The sequence below is a fragment of the Capsicum annuum genome, chromosome 7, assembly GCF_002878395.1.
Source record: "Capsicum annuum cultivar UCD-10X-F1 chromosome 7, UCD10Xv1.1, whole genome shotgun sequence".
Classification (NCBI taxonomy): domain Eukaryota; kingdom Viridiplantae; phylum Streptophyta; class Magnoliopsida; order Solanales; family Solanaceae; genus Capsicum; species Capsicum annuum.
The window spans coordinates 202,867,698-202,892,953 of record NC_061117.1 but is presented as its reverse complement, the minus strand read 5'-3'; the positions used below and the strand labels follow the sequence as shown (position 1 = coordinate 202,892,953).

The following is a 25,256-nucleotide window of genomic DNA, read 5'->3' as shown; positions in this document are numbered from 1 at the left end:
AATGATGTTTTGCAACATCCAAGCATGTTTTTTCATTCAAAGTATTAGTTTACAATTGGAACATAACTTCTTTCTACTATCTGTTTTTCTTGATTGTATATAAGTCAAAGTTGGAGTCTTCTAATAAAATTATTTATTTTCAAACTAATGACACTTTCAAATGATTTTATAGTTTGCATATATTTATTTATGATACTATATTTTGGAGAATTTATTTCCTCTAGATTTTGTGTTTGTAATATTAATTTTTAATATGTAAGTCATTTAATTAAAGCATATTAAATACTAAAAATTACACAAATACACAACTTATGTTTTTAATATTACAAAAAATCCCAACTTCCTTAACATATTACAAAAATCCCAACATATACAAAGAATGCTATGTATATGTCGGCTATGTTATGTATATTACTAGGGAGAAAGAGTAAAATAATTAAAAAAACGGGAGAGAGTGTAATTACTTCCAAAAGGGTTGGTATTTATGTTATTTATATTAAATATTATGTTTGTTTTTATTATGATTTTCTTCATAATCTTATTTTGTGAATGTTTGTAATGTAAGCTTTGCATAACGTCATATTATCCAATTTCAACTTTAATTATTTTCTAGGTTCACAAATATATTTTTTAGTATAGAAATTTATGAGTTAAAGTTGTAATTTTTGTTAATGGATCTTCGTAATTTTTATTTTTTTTTGTTATGAACAAAAATATTTCATATTTATTTGTGCTTGATTAATAGAATGATTTGAATTTTGTGGGCGTGCACATGTATTACATTATAAGGTATGTTAATACCTCATGAAAATGATTATGAGGCCAATTTTTGAAAAAAAAAAAATTCTTTTTGCAGGTTAGTAATTTTTTTTTTGTTAATTTGAATTTAAATTGTTGAGTTGTTACTCAATTAATCATATTCATCATTTACATGAATTTACAATTTATGTTAAAGCACACGTCAAAAAATTAATTTAAATAATAAAAAAATCTAAATAAAATATTAATTGATTATAAAGGTCCTATATTAAATGACATGAAAGACACTCTGATTACATAATGCATTAAATTAAGTATATGTTTGAAAATACCTTAGATCAAAGGATGAGAGATTGGATTAAAATAAATTTAACAAATAAAACGAGTTTTAACGTTAACTATTTTCATGAACTAAAAAAAGGTAATTTTATTTTAAAAGTATTTTTGAGAAAAATACATTTAAAAGAACTTTTAAAGGCTTTGTCAACTATTTATAGTTAGTCAAATACTAATAGTTGTTTTGTTTTTAAATTTATTAGTCAAACACAAATTGATTTTCGCCAAAAAATAGACATCAAAGTAATTTTATAAAATTGAACTTATTGAAGCAAATTACACGCGTGAAACACGTATGCTAAGACTAGTATGTCTAAAATTCTCTGCAATTTGATCATTTAAACATAATTTTTTTTCTATATCAATTAACTCTGTCCACAAAGGTTGAACAAATAAGAAGAAATCACTTAATATTTATCTCTACTGGAAATTAAATATGATATTTGATGGTGCTCAATTCAACTTTCTTGAATCACTAGATCACACTCTCAAGCAGACATAACTAAATTATATTTCTCAACCATACACAATACTTATCTTTTCATAAATGTGGAAAATTTCCATGTAAACTTTAATCAACATGTTGTTAAAGGTATGAGTATTAAGTTCCCATAGTTTTTCTTTTAATATAGAAAGATGACAACTACTTCTTTATTTCTTTTTTTTTTTATTTCTCATCCGATGTCCGATGTCCGTATTGGAGCCCTAACTAATTCAAATCGTGCGTTACAGGGCCCATTAAGGTGACAGCGCTCCCAATAAAATTTTCTCCATACCCACGGTCTAACCCTCGACCTCTAATTAAGGGTGGAGTAGCCCCATCCACTGCACCACAACCCATGTTGGTACTCCTTTATTTCATTATCATTGGACTTAACACACTTTTTAAGGAACTAGTTTAGAATATGTGCGTTACATGTGTATCACGCGTTAATCGAAAATAAATGTGTATAAAAGATAAACTATTGTGTGCACTTTATTTTATTAATTTAGTGCAAAATTTTTAAAAATGTAATGTATAAATTTAAAGATAAAAAAGTATAGTTAATTGAAGACAACAATGATTCATCACCGTCACACTTATAATTAAGGAGCAAAATTAGATGTAGCAAAAATATATTCTCGGTTAAATTTATTCTATGTAATCTTTTTTATTAGTTGAGATATTCCGAATTAATGACAACCAGAATTTATATGTTTTTAAATAGTATTTAGTCATTATACTTATTTTCTAAACCTAAAACTATTTTGTTCTTAACGAAAAGTTGTTTTTAGTCACCAACTTGTACATTTTTATCAAACTGAGGGTGTATTATTCATTTTGATAATAAAAACGTATAAAAATATGACTTGCATGTATTTTAATTTTAACTTCTGCTATAAGATAAGATAAAATATTACAACGCATTTTTTCATTAAAAATACTCAAAATCAAGCCAAATATTTATTGTTGAGTATTTATAGTGGATAAAAATTAAATATAATAAATTAACATAAAATACCAAAATGAATCAAACTAAATAAAAGGATAAGAAACGACAACATATAAAAATAAAAATTTAATATCCCTTTTACAATACAAAATATAAATACTTCTTTGGTCTGCCTCTTCCTCTTCGGATGCCCACCGGTGCCAACCATTTACACCTTCTCACTGGGGATCACTTGAGACTTAAGCTTTACTTCCAAATCGATCTTAGATGCAACATCGTTGGATTTACATAACAAATATTCAATCTTAGTCCTGCTCAACCTAAATTCTAAATCAGTCTCTTATACTTAAAAGTAAAAATATAATAATCATAATGACCTTAATTTTTTTCATCTGTTTCATTTTTTCTTGATTAAGGCACTACTACTTGATGATATATTTATCACAAAATTAAAGGATTGTCACTTTCTTTGGTTCATAAAATTTGAAGTAAGATAATAATTGGATTTGAATTTACCTGCGATTAACAAATTAAAATCTAAAAATAAACTTAACAATATCTTGGTTATCTAATGTTTGTTTCAATTTTTTTATGACAAAACATTTTTTATGATTTTTCTCATACAAACGCTATTTTCTTGTATATTTGTTTAACAAAGTTTCTTAGTACAAATCAAAACAAATGACATTCATACTCACGTAGTATTAAATATATACTTTTTTTTTACTTTATAATCAGCTTCATTCAATTCCTTGTCAACAATATCTTAAGAAAAAATCTGAAACATTATAAATATTTAATTTCAAATTATTAGTTAATTAGCTATATACATCACATGAACGAGTATATTACCTCATAATACAACGTATTCATTATATTCTGATGAATTATCGGTTATATATGTAACTCACTTTATTATAACTCAATGACATATTATTACCTCAATCGTAAGATATCAACGTATTCGATAAACAAAGATTATGTTTAACGTAATTTAACGTGTATATATATATGTATATGTACTCGCCGAAAAATATATTTATTTTATAAATTGAAGCATAAGTAAAAAATAAAGATTATGTTTAATGTAATTTATTTATTTTATTTAATATATTTCTTAGTTTATTTTCTAGTATAGTTTTTTACAAATTTAATAAATTTAATAAATTTTATTTTTATTATATAAAAAAACGACTACATGTGGTATGTGTAATTAAAAAATATTTTTTTATTTTCTTTTTATTATATAAAAAATTGATGGTCACTTTTCTAAATTATTTTATTTTTTATTTTTTTAATCATAAAGCGACCACAAGTGATCATTTTTTGTAAATAATTTAAAAAAAAAACAAATCAAAAAGCAACCACAAGTGGTTGCTTTTAGAAAAATATTTTCTATTTAAGTTTTTTAAAGAAAAGCGACCACATATGGTCGCTTTTTCAAAATATTTTATTTTTTATTTTTTTAATAAAAAATCGATCACTTGTGGTCATTTTCTTATAAATATTTTTTTTTATTTCTTTAAATCAAAACGCGATCACAAGTGATCAGTTTTTGCATAATATTTTATATTTATTTTTAATGTAAAGCAATCACAAGTGGTCGCTTTTCCCATATATTTTGTTCTTGCCATATATTTTAGGACTCTTTAATTTTTTAATAAGTAATTAATAAATAAAGAAAATAAGTAAAAAGATAATTTTGTCTATTGCTAAATCCTTTAATGAAGGGTAAAAAGTTAAAACAACATTTTTAAGACCCTTCAAACTTTTAATATATTATAGATTATAGATTATAGATAATGATAAATATAAATATTTTATTTCAATATCTTTATTAATTAATGTATATCTTTAATTTTAAAGAATAAATAATTAATGTTAAAGATAAAATTAGAAACAAATAGTAGTGATTACTTTTTCTAAATATGTTAAAAGTTAGAAATGATAAATAAAAGTGAAATGCTCTTCAATTTTATTAGTACTATTTATTATTTCGTGCAGTTTGATTGCAGAATTATTTTGTAATAGTTTGTTGTGTTATTATCTGATGTTTTTGTTATTATCTATTGTCTCTGATACTTTTATTATTTTTTTTTAGATTGTTTCTATCTTGTGACGAGAGTGTGTCGAAAATAATCACACCTCTGAGTTAGAAGTACGGTGTGCGTTCACTTGATCCAACTTTGTAGAATTACACTCGACACGTTTGTTTTATTGATAAATAAAAGGGAAAAATTATTTTTAGAATAACAATAGATAAAGAAGAAAAAGGAAAAAAAAATCTATATCGAAAAAGGGATAAATATACCCTCGAATTATTGTAAATGGCATGCATGTATCCCTGTCGTACTTTGGATACGTATAGGTCATTGCCATCAATGAAATGATATTATTTATCATAGTTTGGGGTATATTTATCCCCTTTTTATTTTTATTTCAAATTATTAACCTAAACCCTCTACCCCACCCAATAAACCCACTACCTAACCCGCTCTAATTAAAGTTCGAGAGATGCCTCTAACAGATGCATTTTTCTCATCCCTATAACGATATACACACACAATACAATAACACTTATTGCTATCAATTTTCAAAAAGAAAAAAATCATTAATCCATAACACCAAAAACAACGCCAAATAAATTGACCCCTCACGTTTCAATTTTCAGCGAAAACGTTGAAAAAATACTATCCATCGTCGGTCAACTCCACATAGCCACCGTCTCATTGAACCGGAAGCACCACACTGGCGAATCATCATCGTACCCCTAGCTCCGCCCACCCTCAGCCTAATCTCCACTCCCTCCAACCAGTAAACACCAACTAGTAGCATCGATCAATCACTGCAATTTGATGGAATTCGCTTTTAAGAGAAAAACAAAAGGAGTATCGAATTTGGAACAAACAATAGAGGTCAGGTCGAGTTGGTTTGAAATTGGATTCGATGGATTTATTGGTTTGAAGTAGTGAGTTTGTGTTAATTATTTGAAATAAAAAAAGTTAAAATGAAAAAGGGACAAATTTGCCCCGAACTTTGGGATACAAATATGCCACTATTGTTGGTGTGAGGGCATATTCATGCCATTTCATTAACGTAGTCATTAGACGCATATGTATATCAAAAGTACGACGAAGTATGTATATATATATATGTAAGATTTATCATTGTTGGAGAGTATATTTGTCCCTTTTCTGAATCCATTGTAATGTATAATTGTAGTTTCAATTATGATCCCGCTCAAGGGATTTCACTTGATATGCTGTATCAATTATGCGTGTGTATGTGTGAGGGTGACTGACGGTATTTGAAAAAATGGATGTATTGCAGATCATCACGGGCTACCTAAGGTTAATTGCAAGCAAGATCCTATGAGTCCTTCAAAATGGGAAGAAGAGCATGTGAGTTCTCTAATTTGATGCTTTACTTCTTACATTTTTGTTTCAATTTTTTGTGTTAAAATATCTAGAGCTTCAAAAAACTAAGGTTTTATACATAGTCATTCTCTTAAACTTGTCAGATATTCCATTTAGGCACTGGAACTAAGCCATGTCTGAATTGAACATCTCAGCTCCTTATAATTTGTTCCAATTAGACGCTTTCATTTAAATTTAGAAAAAAAAGAAATATTGTCACGTGTTTTCATTCGTATTTTAGATAGTTAAATTAATCACATAAAATATATCATCTTATCTATTACACGCACTAGCCTCAGATAGAAAATGTCTCGGTTTTACGGCTTATTGAAGTGAGCGCGTATAATTAAAGGAAATGACATATATTAAGTGGTTAACTTACTACCTAATAGACGAATCAAAACACTTGCAAAAAGCAAAAAAATTCAAAATTTGAATGGAGAGTGTGTAATTGGAACATTCTATTAGGAGCTGAAGTGTTCAATTGAAACAAGACTTAGTTCCCTAGCAAATTTAAGCGACTAGTTATTTATTAAGCCAAAAGCTAATGGTTGTGCAAGTTTGGTGTTTGTGACATGGATAGTGCTTGGTTTGAAAAGAGAATAGATTGAGTAGTGTCAAAATAGGAATCAGAGAACAAAGGATAATGATAGAATTGAGACGTGGACTCTGCATTACTGGGAACCTTTTCGTTTTCTTACGGCCTTTTCTTCTTCTACCAAAGACAGGTATAAGTATATCTCAAACCTATCACGCTATCACACCAGCTTAAGATTTGAAAGCCTGACTATATTTATAATTATTAAAGTAATGCAAGTGCGTACAGTGTTTGATTACGTTATATAGGCAGAGAATAATGTTATACTTAGAATTCATGAAACTCAGCATAAAGATAAAACGTGGATATACTAAAGATTGACTTTGGATTTACATTGAAGGTGTTAAATATATTCACTAGCAGACCCTTTATATGAAAAGGAAAGTTTTCTCCAGAACGAACCCTTAATCATCACTATATATTTGTGCCAAATGTTTTCATAGTAAAGATGAAGTAAAAATATAAATCTAGAAGATATATAGTACTCTTCGCTGACTGTGACAATTGCACTTCGCGGAGTCAGTTATCTCTTTTACACTCAATATGGCATTCTTTCTAGGCGTTTAATCATATACTCATATTTATATGATCTGAAACCTTGCAGTTTGCGATTGTATCTTTGTCTGGATTGGTTTTGCTTTTCTACGGTGGATACAAGTTGTTCACCGGAAGCAAAAAGAACAAAGAAAGGTACTTGCATGTTTCTTACAAACCCTGAACATTTGCTATACTTTTACTTTTCACAACTAGTTCTACTTCCAAGAATTGGAGAGAATCAAATCTTCTGCAGGAATAACATGGCTTCCTAATCTTTCACTTCACACTAACTTGTTCAATTTGCAAATGGTAGATCTTTGTGTAATGACCCTTTGCGACGGCATTTTACGGCATTTTTTCATATAATTTTAGTACTATCTAAATATATCGTGGATTATTTAATTTGACATTTAGTATATTTTTGATATTAACAAAATTCTGTAAGTGATGATATATTTATATCACTTTATAATAAACTTTTATGATTTGTTAATATTTTAAGCGGATATAATAATTTTAAAAATATGAAAATACTATTAGTATGTAATAGAGGTTTTATTAGAAATAAATTTTTATTAATTATGATATATTCAAAATATTATAATTATTTTACCACGAATTTATACAGTATAGAGAAATTATTAAAACCGCATACGTGAAAAATGATACGTGGACAGCAACATATTGCTTGGTGCCAGCCGCACATGTGGCCACTTTACTAAGTTTCTTCTTTTATATATATCTATATATATAGACATATATGCTTGGCAGTAGTTTCATTTTAAAAAAATAAAATCTGAAGGCAACTTTTTCAAACTTTCACTGCCACTTTAGCTTTTTTCCTTGAAAGGTTTGGCTTTTGCCATTTTAAAGTTCAGTATACTCTCTTCTATATTATTAATTCGATCAACTTTTCATATCATAAAGTAAATATTTTGGATTGCTAGATATGCGTATATAAATTTGGGTTCTAGTGGGATATTATTCGGAGGCTTTACAAAAAGATATTATAGCTTTGGCGTCCAGGTAGGCTAGGTTTACCTATCTTTAAATTGAGTTTATTTACCGAAAATATTAACTATTATGTTAGCTTTGGATAAATCCTTGTAAATGTGTATATTTTTATATATATATATGAACTGTCTTATTTATTCGATTAGGCCTGTTTTAATAAATATTGAAATATTATCTTTTTTAGTATAATATAACCCCTATTATTTTATAACGTGAAATTAAATTGCAAAATCTTAAATTTATTTTCTTTTAATTAAGATTAACGGATGATTATTTAGACGTTGACATTGTTATAATATGGAATGAATTTTAATATTATCGGTGGGTTATGGTTACTATAAGTTCCGGTTCGAGTCCGGCAATTGATTATTATGATTATTATAAGTTCTGATTCGAGTCCGGCAATTGATTATAATGATTATTATGAGTTCCGGTTCGAATTTGGTAATTGATTATTATGATTATTATGGTTTTCGGTTCGAGTCCGGCATCTGATTATAGTTGGGGTTACTCTGAGTTCCGGTTCGAGTCCGGCATCTGATTATTTATGTTTACTGTCATCACTTGTGTGTCCCATTGGCTTATGGGGTACGGTTGGGTTAATTGTCTTCTTCAGTGTGCCTAACGGGCTTATGGAGGCTCAGTTAGGTTATGTTTGATTTATTTGTTATTACTGTATTAATTTTTTTTTCTGTTTCACACAAGCTTATTACTTTACCGCCGTTGCATAGCTTGGTAGTTGGTTACCTTTCCATCTTTATTTACTAATAATTCAGATTACGTCCTCGGATTGTAGTTATACCTTTTCTGTATTGAGCCTAGTCGGTCGATGATGCCTACTGAGTACCCGTAGTTTTTGGTACTCATACTACTCTTCTGCATCTTTTTCTGATGCAGATCCGGGCATTAGCAGTCGACGTTGACGTGTCCTGCCTTTCAGTACTAGAGCAGGGTGAGCTTGCTGTCGTCTAAGGCTGATCCTTCTCTATCTACTCCAGTTAGTCTTTTGCACTCGAGACTACTTGTGTATATTGTGGACGTTTTATTTTATTTTTGTCTAGTACTCTGGGTATCTGGTAGTAATGACTCTAGTACTGACCTTATCAGGTTTTGGGAGGATTCATTGTATAATTGTTCCTTTTTCCTCCTCTCATATTTGATATAATATATATGCTCCTTTCTTAATTTTCAATTATTATTGTTGCTGCTATCATTACACTTAATCTTTTATTTGGTCTCTACTGTAAGCCCGTTACTTATCATTCCGGACTATGGCTTGGCTTGCCTATCGGTGGGTTAAAGTAGGCGCCATCATGACTTGAGAAATCAGGTCGTGACACTTTGTAACCCTAGTCCATTAAAATCAGATTTAGGAATGGATGAAGTCATAGATTATAGTAGCTTACTTTCCTATATTTGCATGGAGCTATGCTATTTGACAGTAATTACTGTAGACCAAAGATGGGAATCTCATATTGTCAGACGGTATAATAACAATTCAAGAGTTATTAAGCATTAGCACTGTGTATGTAGGGGTTGAGCATAACAGGATCCAGCAATTCTTGTTTAGTGCTTCCTGAAAGCAGCGACCTTGGATTATTTTTTCCCTGATGACGATGGTGTCCTGTCTAGGATTCATACTATTGTCATTCTTTATCTATTCTTTTCGTTCAACTTTCATATCAGTTTTCAGAAATTATAATAAGATCTTGTTTGACATTGATTCTCTGCTAACACAGTGCTTCTTAAGGAATGACTTTCAACTGATGTATCAAAAAAGTTGAATGACATTTGATTAACTGAATGAAACAGAACGGACATTCGGTTCAATCACTTCTTGAAAATAGTAAGAGGCTTTCAGTGAACCAGCAGAAAAAAAAAAAAGATGAAAGGCCGTGTAGTAACAAGTAATCGACTTGAAACTTATGCTTGGTATATTAATATATTTGTTTTTAGTTTTAGAAAACAACTCACCAAAGGCAGTGTTTCTAAAGATCACTGAATAAGTGCCTTCCGTTGTTCATGATAAAAAATTGAACAGAAAATTAAGAAAATTGGAAATGGACATGTCTTACTTATGTTTTTTTCCTGTAAGTGATCAATTACTAATGCTTATGCCTGTGCACTAACATCAGATGTAGTTGAATCAATTTTGATGCAACTATTCTGGGCATCAAAGTATTTTGCCGATCATTGTGGAAAAGAGAAAGACCCACCTTGAGAAATTTAGATAAAGGGACTAAAGAATGAGAGCCAGAACTAATTGTGAGCTTCCAATCTTCCAGTTTGGAGAGAAACCTGAAAATTAACGAAGTTCAAATTATGATGCTTATTCAAGCAATTAGCTGAAATACTCCTGTTGCAGATAATGTAGCCTATACAAGTATCACTTTTTTTATTTTGCTCAGACCCCATTATTGAGTTTCCTAGAGCATTTGCTTTGATAAATCCTGAAAAAGTGTGAGATGCCACTAGGATCGACTTGATTGAATTAGAATTTCTTTGGTTAACACTCGAAAGAGATTAGAAGATGTGATTGTAAAGGCTATCTTCTGAAATTGCTTTCTTACTTCTGGTTGATGGATATGCCAAATTAACTGAAGAAAAATTGAATCTTGGAACAATGTTTATATCCTAATTGAAATCTTATTCTGGATTTGTACTTGCAAACTAAGATATTGCTGAAGTCACAATTAATGATACATACTTGGGTAAGTGCAAGAGTTACAGATTTACCACTGTCACCATTTGATTGAAGTGGTATTATGTCTCACAATTGCTAGGCGTAGAGTCTAAGGTATAATTTGGCTATTGTAATATTTATTAGAGGAAGACAGTATTAAAATAGTGGTAAGAAAGAAAGTTCGATTGTTAAAAAAACTGACATCATAATTCAAATTTGATTTGTAAAATGAATTTGTTTCTTGAAACTTGTGACAGGAGTACAAGGTACTGATATTAGTAGAACGGAATTAGAACAACGCAAATTAGAATGAGTGTGCTATAAATTGAGATGGAGAATATTGTAAGGGTTTTTGTCTGATTTTCTTATCAAAATTAAGTTTTATTTTTTCTTGTAAAAAATAATAAAAGTAATCATTTCATTTGTATATCCTTCTTCTATTCCCCAGGAAGAGGAACCTTCTATGACTGTGAGTATTGACATCTACCTCGTATTTATTTCTTATTTTTGCAGACACTGGGACAAGCAGTACAGTAAGATGTGAATTTACAAGGCATTATCCCAAGGCTGGGAATTGTTCAAGTCCTACGTCCCAAAGTTTCTCTTTAATAATCCAAATGGTGGACATGACATAAGTTCCTTTCTTTTCTTAATATTGGCTGCTTCCTATTGTTATAAATGACAATTAGAGTTCCTGAGACAGTAACTTGTAGACAAAAGTTGGTTGGATCAATTACAGTGCAGTTCTCCTTATATTATCATGGTATACAAAATGGTTCTGCCCATTTGCTTCTCTTGGCTATCTTCGTCTTGCTTATGCAGTGTCTAAATTACACATGCATTTCAGACCTCATAGTCGAAATATCGTGCAGGCTGTGAATATATAATGACAGTGATGAGGCATTTGTAAGGGTGTTTTAGTTTCAATCTGTGTTCTTACCATATACTTGTCTTCCAAAACCATGGGGCTAAAAGTTAAATGTCTCAGTTTTGTCTTTACTCGGTGAACACAAGGAGACTTCCTTCGCTTATTTTATGCTACCGGATTATGCTTTTCTTGTTCCTTCTCCAATATCTATTTGAGGGAGTGAGTTTTTTTTTTTTTAATATATTTATTTTTGTTCGGAGGGGTGAGTGCGTGGGCTGGAGACATTGAGTTGTTTTGAGAAGACGTAAAGTAATTAGTGAATGGAAGCAACAAATGCCTAAACTTCAACAGCTGCAAGGTTGGCAGAAATGGAAGTATTTCCCTAAGCTTAGCTTAATTATAGAAACTTTTAGTGATCTGACTTCTTAATGGAGCATAACAATAGCATTTTCTTGCACTGCTGTTAGACTAAAATTCAGACCTCGTCGTTATGGTCCCCATCTTCTGCCTTCCCTCCCAATCTGGTCATATTGCCTGTCTCTTCTTCTGTGGTTTTATCATTCTCAACTTCAAGGTAATCATCCCTTACATCCCTTTCAGCAGTTTTAACATGTTTAGAAGGATAATGAAGATTGTCCGCAGGCTTTTGTTCTCTATCTTTGGTGACAGTCTTGGTTTCTACTTCGGTTCGTGCAGTGTTATCTGATTTTTGATTACTGGCATCTTGAGATCCTCCAGAATGTTCTCCCTCTTCTTGTGGTTCCTGATAATAGTCAACCTCTTGGTTGTCGTCTTCTTTGATATCTCTTTCATCAATTGTCGCATGTTCAGAAGAATTTGAAAGATATTGAGCTTGCCTTGGCTCTGTATCTTCTCTGATGGTGCTGGTTATTTCCTCTGATTGTACTTTTTCATCTGATTTTTGATTTCTGACCTCTTCTGAGATGCTACTCTCCTTTGAAAGAGCTGTATTTGCAAACCCTTCTTCTCGAGAACTCTGGAGCAGCTCAATTGCTTTGTTGCTGACTTTTCTTTCCTCACCTTCCTCAGTCTTCTGAGTCATGTCATGATTCATGACTTCTTGGTTCTTTTCCTCTGCACCTGCAAAATTGTTAGGGTTTGGCCATGTCTTACCTGGTGGACTATCATCGTGGTTTGTGCCAACATCATGCATTCTGTCTCTGCCTGTATCTGAATGCGCTCCTTGTTCTGACCTTATCTGGTGGTTGTTTTGTAATGCTGAATCTGCACCTTGTTGAATCTTCTTGGTCATTTCTATCCCATACTCTTCATCGTCAGATTTCTTCCTCGTGTCCACATACATGTCGTTGTCTTTCTGATGATCCCTTATTTCCAGTTTACTGCCTCCAACCCTCACGATCCTTTCAGTTCCCATTTTTACTTTCAAGAATTTTCTGTTTCTCATGCGTGCTATTCCACGACTTTCTGTATGCATGCCACTTTCTTCCACCTGGCGCTTAGCAATTATAGGCCGTCTCTTCCCTCTCGTTTTTCTCTTGTGGTCCTTGGTCACTCTTGATGTTCCTCTGCTGTTTGAATTCTCTTGCATTTCTACCTTAGTCATACCTTCATCATCCTCTCCAACTTCATTGCTTTGCTTTTGCACTTGATTTCCATCATGCTCATTTTCCTTAGATGCATTGCCACCAGTGTATGTTTTCTCGTCTAGGTAAGATTCTTCCGCATTCTTATGATAGTCGGTGTTTTGTTTGGTGTTGCTCCTTGGAACGTCTTTTTGAGAAGTTTCCTGCTGCTGAGACTGCTCGTCTCCAGTTTTCTCTTTCACGTTGCCAAACCTCTCCCCAGTTCTTCCCGTGTCATCTTCCCCAGCGACTTCCTTATTTCTGTTTTGGGCAGATTCTTTGGCCTTGCTGTCTATATCTTCTACTGAACTTTTCTGGTCTTCTCTTTTGATTGATTCGTTCAGTTCTTCACTTCCTCTTCTACCATCGTTCCTTCTTCCAGCAGCCTTGGTGGTGTCATTTGTTGCTGGATTTGATGGGTCATCTGCACCTACTGACCAGACCTTTATTGGTGAAGATTCAAGACGGTGTTTTAAATCCTCAATTTCAGCCTCTTTCTGTCTCAAAGTTTCAGAAAGTAATGTTACCAGGGAATCATCTGACTTTATTTCCGGCTGTGTTTCCCTAAGCATCTTAATTTCACTCTGCTTTTCCTCAAGAGCAACTTCAATTGTTCTTTGTTCTTCTTTTAGGGAAGAGATTGTTGATGTCATCTCCGAAATCCTACTTTCAAGATCTGTTTTCTGCTCTCCATGCCAGTGTATATCGGATTTCATGTCCTCTATCTGCCTTCTGGCTTCTTTTGCCTGTTCTCTTTCTTTCTGTAAACAGGTGACAAATAATGTTAGCTTGGTTAGCATAACAAACATGAAAGTATGATAATGGCAGAAGATATAACTATTGTTATTAGTCTATCGGAAACAGCATCTCTACTTCAGGTAGTGGGAAGGACTATGTACACATTACCCTCCTCAGACCCCACTTTGTGGGAATACACTGGGTATGTTGTTGTTGAAAAACTCTACTGTCATAGATTACTTTGTACAATTATTAACTGTGTAACAGGATATTAACAACTTCGTCATCCATCTTTTCCCTTTATGAAATTAAAATGCACTTTTGTTCACTCAACGGTTGATTTAACATCCAGGGTCTGTGTTTTGTCACCTGAGCGGACCTAACACCAGATTCTTCTGAGAAGCTACATAAAACCGTTTATTTATTCTCATTAAGCAATGTTTACGCTTCATCAGTTAGATATTTGTTGTAGAGGCAGATAAAGTTTCATCAGTTAAAATGCACTTTTGTTCTTGGCATACTTTATCCAAAGAAGTCTAAGCTCAATCGCACAAGACATCTAATAACAGAAAGTCTACTGATTCTTGATTTTGGATTTCACATTCACCAGTGTATTCTTAAGTTCCGTAGTGAAAAGTGAAAGATGCATGTAAATATATGTTAGCCATGAACCAAGATTTCCTTTTTTATTCTACACACACCCAAAAAAAAAAAAAAAAAAAAAGTCGAAGAGGAGAGAGGAACCTGCAAGAGGAGTTTAAGGCCATCAACTTCACGGTCTTTCTCCTTGACAAAGTGGTTGCAGATGCGCCTGTCCCTGATCTTGTGAAGAGTCATAACTCCAAATAAAGCAGCACCAAATGCGAGCAGCAACAGAATTCCATATGATCTCTTTGTGTTCTGACTGTGTAAGTGCCCTTTCATGTTTTTGCTCTACCTATGTTCTTCAGGAAATTTATAAAGAAGTCGTGGGCAACCTAACAAGAATGGCCTCACTTCCCTCTCTCAGTGCAAGTATAGATTAATGTGTCACAGCTTGTGTGCTGCTTGTCATCTCAAATTGGTTGCTGCTTCCCCTCTCTCTCTCACACACACACAGAGAAGAGTCACCTAAACTGCCTACTTATTCTCTTCGCAGTCGACTTTTTTTTTTAATCTCTTGCAGTCCCACCTGTGGGATTACACTGAGTATGTTGTTGTTGTTGCATCTCTTGCGGAATAAGCTATATTTTCCTATTTTGAGGCGCGCAAAACAGTAGTTTCTACTCCAGCAGGACAACTCAGAAGGCTTTTTCTGTAATAAGCATTTATGATCAACTAGGGGCAACAAGTGTGACTTCGCTTCCATTTGCTTTTTTCTTTTTCATACGTAACTAATTTTTTAATCCGCACAAAGTCTCGTCTGTCCATGATTTAGAAAAACGAAAAGATGGAAAACTATACATCTCTGATTATTTATTTGCTATGCACGTAAGTAACCAAGTACAACAATTATATTTCAATCTCAAGTAAGTTGTAGTTGGTTATGTGAATCTTCACTTATCTCGCGACTCTGGTTAATTAAGAACTCAAATCAAATGCTTATGTCCGTTATTTGCACCAAATCATCGTTGCATAACATGCATTTACTTAAATTTGATGTAGTAAGACTTTTGTTATCCCTATTTCTTTTTTCCAAATGAGTTTGTTGATTATGCCATAATAAGCTATAGTCAAAAGGTTTGGCCTTATATTTAGCAACAAGCAATTTACCTGGTTGAGTAGAACCAAACAGAACAAATACAAAAGCCTAGCTTCACTCTCAAGAATAAAGCCATGGAACTATTCTGCACCCTTGACATTATTTTTCCTTCATATTTCTACTTATATTCTTCTCCACATATACATATAGTAACACCAAAAACTTTGTGTGGGATTTATATGGAGTCTTTAACTAGTAAGCATGTACAAGTTTTGTTTAAACATATTTAACTTGAATTGGTAATCAGAAAAGAATTTTGATTACTTCTAAAATGTTTTTGTCATTTTAGGTTCTCATTTTCAAATATTATTATATGCATATTCTTATTTGGTATATTCTTCCCGCAAAAATAACTTTCGTAGATTCATACGTAAGTTATTGTGATATATTTATGTGGCAAAGGGAAATGGTAAACCAAATATCTGACCCGATTATGATTTTCTTTATGCATTTGAAAATCTGGCATCCATGAAATCTTTCTTTTGTTAAAATGGTGCAAATGGAACTTCAAAAAAAAAAATCTTAAGTTTAAAATGACGTAAATGAAACTCCAGAAAAATTTCAAAATAGTGCAACTAGTACTCCAGAATCTGACAATTTTTTTTCGAGTTCCAATACAATATCTTGGAGTGTCACATGTAAAAGTTTCAAAGTCCAGCAATATGCTGGAGTTTCGCATTTAGCTAACAATATTTCTTCCCAAATTGAGTTATCATGACTATACCTTTCAATATCAGAAATTCTTTTCAACTGAGAGATTTTCACAAGGACTAAATTTTCAAAATGGGCTACCAAAAAGTATGGGCTTGAACAACTACTAAAGCCCACTTGATAACCCAAATCACTAGCCCAAACTACACATAGAACAATCTCAAAATTCTACACGTGGAGTAGAAATAATCCATAACCAATCTCTTCCTGAACCAAAATTTTTTAATCCAGGAACAAGAAAAGAAATGCTAAAATTATTGTTATCTTGTTGTAAGATATACATATCAGAAAGCAAAAACAAAGCAGCACTTAAATCAATTGAAAAAGCTGCTAAATTATTTCCAGAGTGTCCCATCGTTAACAAGTTTGAAGATGAGATTTACAACAGAGTTGGTTACACACTTGTTTCCAAATTTTCTACCAATTTAAAGAATGCATCTTTTGCTATGGTTAAAGTTGCATTTGAGAAAATTGATTTTCAAGAACATTGTGGGACTCATCCTAGGCTTGGTGTTGTGGACCATATTTGTTTTCATCCCTTGAGTGGAACTTCTTTGGATTTGATTGCTGATACTGCTAAGTCTTTGGCATTTGAAGTTGGTTCTAATCTTCAAGGTTTGTCTTTTACCCCCTCTATTTATTTTTACTTGTCCATTTTGCACTTTGTATGCTCCTTACAAAATAATATTAATATGAATATTTTACCATAATGTTAATAGTAATTGATGTATATTCTTAGGTGGTGAGGAATGATTTTTGGAATAAGTAATTAATGTTGAGTGTGAAACCTTAAAAAAGTAATTGTCTTTTCTTGATATGTTAAAAGTGATGAGTAAAAGTATAAATTTATTTTTGGAATAATGAATAGTATGCGTGAACGGAGGGAGTATTATTTTGGTGATACACCCTTTATTGTGTGCACCTTAACTAGTTTCATAGTACTGCACCTCTTATAAATGTTTTTTTGTTATAATGATGGTATTGTAACTAGTTTGTGTGCAACTCGACTAAATTAACATGTACTAACTCTGTCCACCTTATATTCCCCTGTCCAATTTTGTTTGTCTAGTATTGACTTGGCACACTGCTTAAGATGCAACAAATAGAATGAGAATTTAACAATATCACCTTTGAATATAATAACTTCGGTGCTTTGGGATATGTATTGAGAAATGACTATAGTAATAACTAGGTTAAACTAGGAACTGATAAATAACAAGGTTAAAAGGATCATGTCTATTTCTGAGAATCAGTCCGGATTCATGCGCTCGACTACAGAGGCCATCCATCTCATAAGGAGACTGTGGAGCAGTATATAGGGAGAGGAAGAAGGACTTGCACATGATGTTTATCGATTAGAAAAAGGCTTATTACAGGGCCCTATGGAAGTTCTTTGGAGGTGCTTGGAGGCTAGAGGTGTACCTGTAGCATATACTAGGGCAACTAAGGATATGTATGGTGGAGCCAAGACTCGTGTAAGAACCGTGAGAGGAGACTAGGAGTACTTTCTCAACTTATTACAGGGTCCCTAGGGAGGTTCTTTGGAGGTGCTTGGAGGCTAGAGGTGAACCTATAGCGTATACTAGGGTAACTAACGACGTGTATGATGGAGCCAAGACTCGTGTAAGAACCGTGGGAGGAGACTAGGAGCACTTTCTCCTCTGATGAGGTGACATCAGGGATCGATTCTTGGCCTGTTTTTATTTACATTGATGATGGGTGTATTGATGTGGAAAATTCAAGGTGAGGTGCTTTGGTATATGCTATTTGCAGATGATGTTGTTTTGATTGACAAGACCCATGGTGGAGTTAATTAAGTTGGAAATTTGGAGACAAACCCTAGAGTCTAATGGGTGTAGGTTGAGCGGGCCCAAAACAAAATATTTGGAGTGCAAATTAGGTGAGGTGATATATGAGGTTGATACGGTAGTAAAACTTGATACTCAAGTCATCCAAAGGAGAGAGGGTTTCAAATATCTTGGGTCTATGATCCATGAAAATGGACAGATTGACGAGGATGTCATCGTATTAGTGCAGGGTGGATGGAATGGGGCTTGCATCCCGAGTCTTATGTGATAAGAAAGTGTCTCTTAAACTTAAGGCAAGATAAAAAAAGTGGCTATTAGACTAGCTATGTTGGATGGGGCTGAGTGCTAACTAGTCAAGAACTCTTACATCCAAAAGATGAAGGTGAGGGAGATGAGGGTGCTACGATGGATCTATGAGTTTAATATAAATGACAAAATTAGAGATGAGATTATTCGAGATAAGGTGGGAGTGACTTTGGTGGATGTCAAGATGGGGGAAGCGAGGTTGAGATGGTTCGGGCATGTGATGAGGAGGGGCACAGATGCTCTTGTACCGAGGTGTGAGAGGTTAGGTATGGATGGATTCAAGCGAGGTAGTGGTAGGCCGAAGAAACAAAGGCGGGAGGTGATTATACATGATGTGGAGCAGCTTCAGCTTACCAACGACATGACCCTAGATAGGAAGAAGGGGAAGATGCGAATTAGGATAAAAGAATAGTAGGAAGGAGTGTGTCCTTGCTACTAGTAGGTAGGAGTACTTTGTTTGTTATCCATGCTAGCAATCATAGAGCTAGGCTCGCTTTAGAGTGTGGGTGGTGTTTGTTGTCTCGGAAAGATCGTGTGTAGTATTACTTTGTGGTACTCTTGTTTATGTTATTACTAGTTTAGGTGTACGCGCATTGTGCGTGTAGCTCACTTTAATGAGTTCAAACCTTACATTAAATGAAATATTTATTTAAATAATAAAGATGAATATAATAATTAAATTTAACATCTTTTGAGTATGTAAAGATGGAGAATTTATTTATTAAATCTAATCTTTACCCAAAATATTTTTAAAAGTCAATCGACATTCATCTACTATGTGTAAATTGCAACAAAACAATACAATGAGACATCAAAATAATACAATTAAATCTAATCTTTACACACAATTTTTCTCAAAGTCATCTGACACTCATCTACCACCTATAAACAATAACAAAATAATACGATAATAGAGATATCAAAATAATACAACTAAACCTAACTTTTACATAAAAAAAATTTATCAAAGCTGATTAACATTTATCTATCACCTGTAAATTGCAACGAAATAATATGATAAAAGTGATATCAAAACAAAACAATACAATTAAACTTAAATTTTACATACAAAAATTTCTCAAAACCGATCGAAATTCATCTACGAACTGTAAACTACTACAATATAACAAACTAATAGAGATATTACGATAATACAATTAAATCTAACCTTTACCTAAAAAAATTCAAGTCGACCCACATTCATCTAACATCTGTAAATTAAAATAAAACAATAAGATAATAAAGATATCAAAATAATACAATCAAACCGAACCTTTACACAAAAAATTCTTCAAAGCCAATCGACATTCATTTACGACCTGTAAACTATAAAAAAAATATAATAGTGATCACAAAGCTTCGATTTTGATCCAACTAATTCTTGTCTGAGCGAAAATTTTGATCCTACAGAATGATTTTGAATGAAAACAAAGAAAAAATATATATATACACATATGTTGAATTCTATTATATTGATAAAAACAGTGAAGAAGTTGAGAGTTAGGAAAAAAAAACATGTTTAGGTATAGAATTTTATCATCAATTAATTATTGATAGTATCAATGATTATAGAGATAAATATATTTGTGATTTACGTTATGTTTTTTAAAGTGTTAGTATGTTCTGATATTAACAATAATAAATTATCATGTATTATTGATAGATAACTGCTAATTGAGAAAATTCCTTCTAAATAGGAATACCTTGGATATCAATAATTTCAACAACTTGGTGTTTGTTTCCAATAAAATAAAATTAAAAAAAAGCGTGATCCTATAAAATATAAATTCAAGTTTGAGATTGAACACATCAACAAAAGAAATTCATAAATAAAAATTGGCATTCGATTCCTATAGATCAAAAAAAAAAAAAAGCGTGATCCTATAAAATATAAATTCAAGTTTAAGATTGAACACATAAACAAAAGGAACTCATAAATAAAAATTGGCATTTGATTCCTATAGAATTTATGTTAGTGTTTATATATATTGTTGTGCCTATAATTGTATGGAAATTTTTTTAATAGAGTAGACAACTTTTTTTTTCCAAAAATAATCATAGTTTTTCAATAAAATAATAATAATAATAGCTTACCAAGTTCATGCAATTTACGTACAACATAATAACAACTTTTATGGTAGTTTTGTTTCTTCAAAAAATATATTTTTTTATATTTTAGAACTCTTGATTTTCACCCATATATTTTAGGATTCAATATTAATTAATTTTTGAGTCTCATATATTTTAGGAAGTCTAGTAGAAAGAAAAATATTAATTAATTCTCTTACCATATATTTTAGAAAGTTTAATTAATATAATTAAAAAATAATTAAATAATAAATTAAAAAATAGTGAAAAGATAGTTTTGTCTAAAGAAGAGTCTTTTAATGAAGGGTAAAAAGTTCAAATCACTTTTCTGAAGGTCTTCACACTTTTAATGTATTATAGATTTGTTGTGCAAATACCTACTTTTTCGTGTTCCTATACTATGTCTTTTTTTGTCTTGAGCCGAGGGTCTATCGGAAATAGCCTCTCTTTCTTAACTATGAGGTAGTGGTATGGACCACGTCCACTTACCCTCCCCAGCCCCCACTAAGTGGGAATGTACTAGGTTTGTTGTTGTTGTTTGTTTTCCAAACTAGACAAGTAAAAATGAAAATCTCTTTTTAGTATAGTGAACAAGTAAAAGTGATAGAGGGAGTAAGTGATATTGCAGCTACAAAAGATTGAATCTTGGCTTTTTGCATCAATAGATAACCTAATTGGATGTTTGTATTGCAGCTAGAAAGATTGAATCTTGTTTTTTGCATTAGTAGAAATATTAATTGTATGGCATCCAAGGTTATGTCCAACAGGTCAATGAAGAATTATGAGATATTAGGTTCAAATTTAGCAAGAACATGATTTCTTTCCATCCGTCTAGCTTGGTAGACTTAATTAGTCTGTACCAGTGCAGCTGTGCTGGTGAGAGATAGCAAGAATTAGTCGAGAGTGCAAGCTGACCCAGACATCATGGTTTTAAAAAAATTACTTTTGGCGTTTGAAGTTGGTCGAAATATTCTGAGTCTTGCGAATATTTTATAGTCCGACTGGACATATGCCCCCTGGAAGTGCAATTGCTGCTAAAAAAGATTTGAGTCTTGGTTTTTTGCATCAACAAGAAGATCAATTATATGGATACTTAACTGTAGTTGATGCATTTCCCTCTCTTGTTCTAAGTTGTAACTTGTAACCAATATTTCTCCTTCTTTAAACCTTCATAATATTGGTAAAAAAGTTAGCAAAAGTATGTGGATAATATGATATGGAGCGTGGATTAATTAGTGCTTGTTGTGTTTGGAGTTGAAACCATGGAAGAACCATAGTCAATTTTAAGGCTTGTGTTTTTCTTTAATTACTAAATGTTGATATAATAGAGGCATTGATCGTGTTTCGTCCATGCTGTTTCATTGTTCAATCGTATAAAGATAGAAGGAGGAAGAGATGGCCATTTGTTCCACATTAGGAGTTGCATTGGTCACAAATTCACTATTTTGTGGTCCAACATTAACTAAGTTTTCTAAAGGCTGCTAAAAGGGATGGCAATTCTAACACAAAAATGACAAATTACAGAGGAGTTTGGAAGGCAGAAAGTCATAGATAAATTAAAGATAAGTTTTACAGCACTGAATAGAGAAGGCCTAAGTGAAATCAACTGACTAGAAATCAGCTTGTCGTGGTATATTGTTCTTACATTTGGAAGAGATACACGAGAAAAAAAGCTACCACTGCAATGTTTTAGGTGGAATATTTGGTGGTTGATGCTCTACAGCTGGTTATTCTGCTTTAAGTGAACAACAATACTTGCATTGGTTATTTGTCCATAGGATGCAATGAAGTTGCTTCACTACCTTCGTGTGGACCTTCATTCATAAGATAATCTTGTACTTAAAGTGCCTTTTCAAAGAGTAATAGGATAGATTAATATAATCACTTTGTATAAATCAAATTTCCCGTAGTTTTTTTTATCAGTAGACAGTAAGGAACTTTAATATAGATAACCAGCAAGAAGAACTTGCTTGCTGTGTGAAAGTTACAACCAAAAACCAGAACCTATAGGTTGTATAAGGTGTTAAGGATATCTATATTGGCATCAGGATAAAAACATTAGTATTTGCCATATTACACAAAAATCCAAGGAAAAATAAGCATCTACTTTGACATTACTGACAGTATCTTTCTTGTCCTCAAACAGTCTTGCATTCCTTTCTTGCCATAAGATCCACTATTCAGAAGCTGGTAAAGTATTCCGATTGGGTAGAGAGGACCTATGAATATCTTTCTGGACTATCCTTACAAGAACAGTAGTGCTTTCTTGGGCATATACCACTTAAGACCCAAAATATTGAGAATGAAAATCCCAGATTTGAGAGGAGAATTTACATTGGAGGAAGAAGTGGTTGCTGTCCTCATTGTGTCCTTCGCATAGCACATCTGGTACATAACTGCATTCCTTTTCTCTGAAGGTTGCATTGAGTAAGACAAGCTTCGTTTACTTTTTAAGGAGCCCTCCCTTTCCTAATCCATTTCCGGGGCTAGTTAGAGGTATGGGGTGTCTAGCAGTCAAGAATAGACTAGCAGCTTCTCAATGTGAAACAGCCTTTAGAGAGTGACCTTCCCATTTGATGCAATCTGAAGGTAAAGTGGCAGGTGGTGTGCTGTACATGGAATCCAATAACTGAAGGTAACTGTCTTATCTCCCAATCATTTAGGTTCCTCCAAGAAGTGATGCACCATCCCTGCCTCAGACCTGCATTCAGCAATCATTGCAGATTTGTTGATAGCAATAGTGTATAAATCTGAAAAGTCAACCATGAGGGGAGTGTTCCGTGCCGATATCATGCCAGAAGCTGATTTTACCGCCATCACCCATTTGTAGAGCTGTATTCTCACGAAACCTGTCCCATAATTCCCTGATATGTTTCCAAATCACAATACCAATTGGAGTAGAAGAGATTTTGATAAGGAAAGGGTTGAGTAGAGTACGCCATATTTTGAACATATAACAGCTACCCAGAGGGAATGAATGTCATGGTTGAATCTCCATAGCCATTTGCACAATAGGCTTCTATTGTGCACCTATTTCCAGGAGCTTAATCTGTCTTTCCCGTTAACTTCCCTTTAAAATGTTGTTTTGACTAGTGTGAGGCAAGCATATCTGGTATGTATGGTTCTTTGGAGGTGTCCCATCATTAGTGCCCTTATTGCAACTTCAACTAAGTCGATAGGCTTATCACAAGATTTTTCCTTTTTTTATACTCGTGGAAAGATTTATATCAAGCAAGGGTTTTCTAAATTGTAGAAGTAACCACTAATATCTTTAGTTGTAGCCTTTAGTAAAGTGCCATATAATATCATAAACTTGAGATCTACTAGACAAGGTACTCTGACCATCTTCGGTGGATAAAATTATTCCACAGAATTTGTTTAAGGCAATCTTTTATTTTTTTTATCTCCTGTAGAAGAGCTGATATTAAGCAAGACGTTACGAAATTGTTGAAATAACCTCTAATACCTGCCGTCATAGCCTTCAATTAAGGTCTATTTTAGGTCTTTGAAACTAATAACTCTTATGTCTTCATTGCATTCAATAAATCCATCTCGCAGTAATAGGATGAACATGTGCCTTGCATTGTAAATGTTGTTAATGCTATTCATTTTAATGTAACTAAGTGGTATTCAACGTAGACTGCAGTCCCAACCTTCCTATATGGAGCAGCGCATCAAGAGGGAAGGTCGCTTGATTCGATCAGAAGGGAGTTGGGATATTTCCGTCCTAATGCAAGTGAGAACCAGTGGATAGGTGGGACAGAATTGGAGACCCTGCAACTAAAGCCAGACGAGGGTCCTGCTCAAGCAACTCGAGGAAAAGGCATCATTACAATTGGGGCTACCCGGTGGGTTGACAACTATAACATTCCAGTCTTCACCAATGACATATCCATTGTTCGTAAAATTGCAAAGAGAGTCAGCGGAAGAGGAGGTGGACTTCCATCAGTGCAGTCCATGGCACTAACTCATGGAGGTGGCACAATTGAGGTTGCTTGTAACTTACTGGAACCATCTAGGATTGGTGGTGACCAAGTGCAGCCTGAAGTTGAGCGGCTTGCTAGGGAAGAGGGTATTGCTGTCGGAAAGGGATACTATACTGATCTCTCAGAAGAAAAAATAATCGAAAGTTACTTGAAACTAATTCAACATTCTGACTAGAGAAGTTGGAGGAAAAGATAATTTCCTACTCTCTTTTCGCGAATTTTGACAAGGTTTCAGAAACCTCGGACATTGAACTCCAGAGTTAATCAGTATTTGTTTGTGTGTAAAATCCTGACTTTTTGCATTTGGTTATGGCTCACAATATGATGCTCATACTACATTTCTTAAACATTCTTATTGTATATCCAATTTTTGTAATCCTAATGCTCACTGTTTTAAGGATTCTCTCCATATTCATAGCGAGAACTATCCTGAGAAGTTCATCAGCCAAAGATTTGAATTTTACGGATTCTGAACTTGTCATTGAACTCATAGCTTGTTTTAGTTACTGGGCTTGCAATTTATACATATGCGTACATAGTTTCATGGATTTCCTAATACAAACACAGGACGTAAAGACAAAACCTACTGGATTCGTCTGAACCGTACCTAATACCCTGTTGAGAATTGGA

The 25,256-nt window shown here is 32.9% G+C and overlaps 2 protein-coding genes and 1 long non-coding RNA gene across 6 annotated transcripts; 2 read left to right on the top strand and 1 right to left on the bottom strand.

Moving 5' to 3' along the window:
• Window positions 1–7,848: 7,848 nt before the first annotated feature.
• On the top strand, window positions 7,849–11,570 carry LOC107855047. Of its 4 annotated transcripts, XR_001670161.2 has the most exons (5): window positions 7,849–7,929; window positions 8,027–8,105; window positions 8,991–9,090; window positions 11,034–11,118; window positions 11,290–11,570. It is a non-coding gene; the product is annotated as an uncharacterized LOC107855047 (long non-coding RNA). The 4 variants fall into 4 exon arrangements; XR_007057751.1 differs by lacking the exon at window positions 11,034–11,118; XR_001670158.2 differs by having other exon boundaries at window positions 7,858–8,105.
• A 549-nt stretch (window positions 11,571–12,119) lies between these two features.
• On the bottom strand, window positions 12,120–13,901 carry LOC107855046 (enolase-phosphatase E1-like). Its single transcript, XM_016700035.2, has one exon. It carries the CDS (start codon window positions 13,899–13,901, stop codon window positions 12,120–12,122), a length of 1,782 nt encoding a protein of 593 aa, XP_016555521.2.
• A 2,498-nt stretch (window positions 13,902–16,399) lies between these two features.
• On the top strand, window positions 16,400–25,023 carry LOC107855048 (formimidoyltransferase-cyclodeaminase). Its single transcript, XM_016700036.2, has 2 exons — window positions 16,400–17,053; window positions 24,287–25,023. Exons 1-2 carry the CDS (start codon window positions 16,684–16,686, stop codon window positions 24,799–24,801), a joined length of 885 nt encoding a protein of 294 aa, XP_016555522.2. The 5' UTR covers window positions 16,400–16,683; the 3' UTR covers window positions 24,802–25,023.
• The last annotated feature ends 233 nt before the right edge of the window (window positions 25,024–25,256 follow it).